General features: G+C 38.7%; 1 protein-coding gene across 1 annotated transcript; it reads left to right on the forward strand.

The window, feature by feature from the left end:
* Positions 1–262: 262 nt before the first annotated feature.
* LOC311242623 (putative pancreatic secretory proteinase inhibitor) lies at positions 263–4,661 on the forward strand (the record flags this gene model as incomplete). The annotated part of the gene is made up of 4 exons (XM_084331616.1): positions 263–314; positions 713–744; positions 4,151–4,263; positions 4,616–4,661. 4 exons carry the CDS (start codon positions 263–265, stop codon positions 4,659–4,661), a joined length of 243 nt encoding a protein of 80 aa, XP_084187742.1.
* Between the last annotated feature and the right edge of the window lie 737 nt (positions 4,662–5,398).

Below are 5,398 nucleotides of genomic sequence, written 5' to 3' on the forward strand. Positions count from 1 at the left end.
AGGAATGTTTATCCCCTAATAAAAGGCTTAAACAATAGGGGGGCTCGGCCAAAACTATTTGGTCAGGCACACAGCCATCCAAACATCAGCTTCACTCATAGCAGGGTCACATTATTTCAAGTCCTCCTCTATATGACAAAGCCACACTAGTGACCAGCATCACAACTGCCAGAGGACCTTGAGTGAGACACGTCAAAGACAAGGAGAAATCACCATTCTGTTCTGTTATTAATACAGCGTTCTTCACAAACCTCTCTTTAGTATGATTGGGAAGACTATTTTACTAATGTGTCTGGCAGTTTTCTTCTCTGCAGGTAAGCTCCCACTACCTTTCATGTGGACATTTGCACAGTATCAATTACTGCATATGGTCTATTGTACTTTTATTCTACTTTAGTCAGGCTGTAGAAAGAACACTATGAGCTGAATGTAGTGTGTGGCGATTGTGCCTTTCTAACTGAACTCAATCTATTGTGCCTTTAAACTCAACTGTCAATCTATTGCAACTTTATAACTGAACTCAATCTATTGTGCCTTTCTAACTGAACTGTCAATCTATTGTGCCTTTATAACTTAACTGTCACTCTATTGTAACTTTATAACTATACTGTCAGTCTATTGTGCCTATATAACTAAACTGTCAATCTAGTGTGCCATTATAACTGAACTGTCAGTCTATCGTGCCTTTATAACTGAAATGTCAATCTTGCAGATGCAGAGGACAAATCCAGGCTCTACAGGAGGGTAAGAGACAAAACACATAACTAGTGTAACCATCAATATTGAAAACACTTAGAACATTATGTACTCAAAAGTATTAAATCCATTTAATCTCCAATACTTTGTAAAAGGGTGAAAGAGACATCCCATTGTAAATTAAAATGTGTCAAAGAAGATTATTGAATCTCACTCTCTATTAATCAATGAGAGGCTATGGGAATTATCCTATTCAATTATACAGTATAGCTGAAAGGAAATAATGTCACACACACAGTAACTCAGTTTGGATTTTGTATTGAACTAAAAAAAAAAAGAAAAAAAAACTTCACTCTGGATTCAATATTAAATGATATCAAAACAAAACAAAAGACCCAGTTTTTTTTGTTTGTCTTTACTAATGCAAGCTTGCAACTAATCGTTGCGCATTTCGTTGGAGCTCATTGACGACGAATAATGGTAATCCTTGGGAAATAGGGAAACGAGGTCTACCAGTCTGTAGATCAATCACAGCTGTCAAGGCGTCTCAGAGTCACTTGTAGCTCGACAGCTAATAGCACATCTTCCGATGATACTGTACACTGTCCTGAGCGACTCCTCCCGTCCATGGTCTCCACTCCTCTCTGGCAGGCTAGTTGGCAATGTCATTCCTCACTGGCTGCAGCTTAGCTAGCCTCATTTAGCTAACTAACGACCAACTATAGTTTCACAGTGCAGCAGTAATTAGTCCCCATTCACACACATCCAAGTGTGTAGATTGACAACAGTTGACAGTCCACAATGAAAATAGCTCTATTACTCTATAAACATTGAGGGCGGGATCCACAAAGGGTTTGCGTGGCTTTTTCCAACGCAAAGCCGATGCAAATAGCTCTGAAACTCAGCTATCCACAGAGGACGCGCAACGGGTGAAATGAGATGGTAACTGCGTTCCATCAGCATTGCGTCCGGTGAAATTAGCGCGTATTTAAATGAGGTAATATGGGCGGACCATGTCCCCTTTCTATGCAAATGAGCTTCGTCCAAAGCCGCTCCCAATCCACAAAGCCCAGCGCAAATTTAAATTCGGTATAAAGATTCTGCACTATGGACAGGTGTGCTCCAAAGTTTTTATAATTTATAATTTATTTGTCCATGTTATTCAGCAGTAGGCTATTATGAGCAAACAAAATTTGTTAGATTGGACATTTTGATTAATTATTTCAAGTGGAGAATTGAGAAATTCGGCACTACTGATATATGAAGTTATTTCAGGACACTGCATTGAATAACATGACAAATTAGTATGAGTGAACAAAGCAATGAGTGCTTGAGAGGTTAGTCACCTTACTAAAAATGCTTCAGATATTTGCATGAATATAACAATTAGATTGGACATTTGATTATGTATGTCATCATGCACAAGCACAATACAACGAAATAAATAAAGACACCCATTATTATTTATCCCAAATTAATATTCTGACAGCCGGTCTGCAGGCAGTCAGCCCGTGCACGTCGCTATAGATTAACAGTCGTCTATTATAATCACATTTAACATTTTAAGCATTTTATGAGCAAACACAATTCGTTAGATTGGACATTTGAAAACGGTCTCGAATGGCCAAAACGTGTCTGGAGATTATAGCCTGCTAACGTTACCACGTAAACTTTTTTTCACCAGTTAACCTGATAGGCGTGTTGATCAGCAGTAATGCAACGTCATGATTGTCGATTGATGGGAGTATAGATAAATAGACAGCAAAGGATGCAATGTGTCATGAAAATACAAATTAACACTTTGGACACCAGAAACGATATGCGTGATGTGTTGTTAAAAGCGCAACGCTCTAAAGTATAGGAATACGTGGCAGTGTTTGCATTCTATATTATAGCTATGGATACAATACTGTATATATATGGCCCATTTGACATCACCTATCTATCGTTCAATGTGAGAAAAAGAAATAATTTTTTCATCCATACATTCCCGTTTTATACCGTGGTGAATGACTATAGTTTTAGAATAATCCTGTCTAATCCCAGAAAACGACGCTATGCAGCAATACGTGCAATTCACTAAAAACGTTGTCATTTCTCGCCTGTACATGCTACTATTTTGAAATCACATCTATATTATCGGTATTATGTTTCATCATGAATGCATGAAAGGGGGTCATTTTTTTATGCTTTGATCGTCACCAACGGCACACGTTGTGGAGTAACGTTACACACATATATTGTGATCGAAGTGAAATCATGGTTGGATCACAGCAGGATTGATACCATATAGGCCTTACCTTCAAGGATGTACCCCAAAAAGAATATTCCAATTATCTGATCGTGAGTCCCAGTATTGGTGTCCATCGTGTCGCCAACATAATCCGCCACACATCATGGACAGGGAGCAATTCACGCTTCTCAATACGATTGGGACAACCGGTCCCCTTGCCCGACCAACAGAAATCCGACCGGAGACCTCTGATCGACCCACAGGCCAAGATATCATGTTTCAAAGGGTGCTCGATACTGCCACCTGGGTGGATGGGGCCGGTATTGCACATTGGCATTCTCAAAATGATTCCCCATGTTAACCCAGATGTCCGTGTGCCTGTAATGAATGGAAATATCAAATAAAATAAATAACGATGAAAACCCGACTATACTCGGGTCTGGCGCTGAACGTTCGGCGAGTTAACCCGACTATCATCGGGTATGGTGTCCAAAGTGTTAAGGAAGCTCTATACATTACGAAGTAAACGAAATAAAATACGAAATGATAAAAAAATAAAAATAAAAAATACGAAATGAACAGAATACTAATGGTGAAAAATACTGTTATGTCTATGCCTCATTTCTGGTTTATTCTTCCCCTTCCTGATATCTGCCAACAGCGCTGTCAGGTGCAGACTGCTCCGTGAGCCAACTGCGCTGGAGCAGATCAGGAGCAAACTGCACACATAATGGGCAGGTCTGCGCTGGTATCTCATCCGCGCAATGTCCTTAGTGGATAGCTCGCAAAGACGGAGCAGTTAAGGACCAATGCAATTAGCACCGCGCAATCCCTTCTTAGTGGATCCCACCCCGAATTGTGATTTTTATGTTTTTTTATCCACTTTTTCTCCTTATTTTTCTTTGAATTTGAAGTTTCTAATTGTGTTTTTAAGACTTCCACTCATTACTCTTTCTCCCCCTGCTCGCGCTACAGCAATTTTTCTCCCTCGTTAATTCTCCCGCCTCCCTCACTTCCTGTTCCTGTGATGAAGTTCAAATGGAAACATATTTACAGTTTGGTGCACTGTAGTCTTGACAATCTTAAAAAGTCATATGGAACCCATTTATTTTTATTTGCACTCAGAAATTTGAAATTGAATCCATCAAATTGGTAATTGGATAATCCAACAACAATAATTTTTTTAATTGTGTTTTTATCACCATGCTTTTTCTTTTGTAGCCCTCCTGCAGTGATATGAGTGTTACCCAGCCCTGTCCTCTTAATTACTCCCCAGTATGTGGGAGTGACATAGTGACCTACCCCAACGAGTGTGCGCTGTGTGTCCACAGACTGTGAGTATAGCTCTGCTTGCACTTTCTTTTTTATAACATTATAACTGTGATAACATAATAGCTCAACATGCCCATAAATCAATACCCACATAATATTATAACCGTGATAACATAACAGCTCAACATGTCCATATATCAACACCCACATTATAACCTGCTTCATGAAGATACATAACATAACATTTTAATCTGATTATAAGGGCTTCTAATGGCTAATTCACTGCTATAACTTTATATTGCTTTTCTGCTTTCAGTAAAGTATGTTTCAGCAACATACCTGGGTACTGGTTAGAGATACAAAAGTGTTGGCAAATCCCAATTGTCTCAATTGTTGTTTGTAATTTCTCTGTAGGGAGACAAACGTGGACATTTTGATAGTGAAAGATGGAAACTGCTGAGGGAAGGGACGGCTCTCCCATGTGAAGTGACATCATCACATGTCTCTTTGATTATAGATGTTAGAATATAGCATTATTTGTGGAACATACATACACACAAATGCAAATGTATGCATACACACACACACACACACATACATGCATGCACCTTTACTCACTCAGTCAGTCATATTGCAGACAACATAGCCATATATGTTCATGATTCAAAACCATTTATTTTATAATTATAATGACTTGTTTTATATCTTAATGTCTCTGTAAAGAACAATATTGAGAATCCTGTTTGCTTCTGTGAAATATGTTTTGCATTAAAGATCTGGAGGCTTACTTTCGTGTTCTGTGTAGTTGATCAACTATTGTCAAATTAGCATATTACAATAGAGGCTAGGTTTGTAAATAATAAAATGAATTATTAAGGAGAGTTGGGAAAATCACACTCAAAGCCTTTACAGGAATATACCCGAGCCTGTATTCACAAAGCTTCCTAGCACTAAAACCTTAACCTAGTGGATACATTTCTGACGTTATCTCACAATTTCTCCTTAAATGTTGTTCTATATGTGAACATTTTCTGTATGATGCCTTCTTGGCCAGGGCCCACTTGAAAAAGAGGTGGAAATATTAATGTGATTACCCTGGTTAACCTCTTAACACTTTCAGCGCCACGCTTAATCCCCATCTGTGCTGCCTGTGGCCACGCTAAAAAATATGGTCATTTTCATGGTGTTTCACAATGT

The sequence above is a fragment of the Notolepis coatsorum genome (genome assembly GCF_963971535.1).
Source record: "Notolepis coatsorum genome assembly, chromosome: 16".
In the NCBI taxonomy this organism is placed as follows: domain Eukaryota; kingdom Metazoa; phylum Chordata; class Actinopteri; order Aulopiformes; family Paralepididae; genus Notolepis; species Notolepis coatsorum.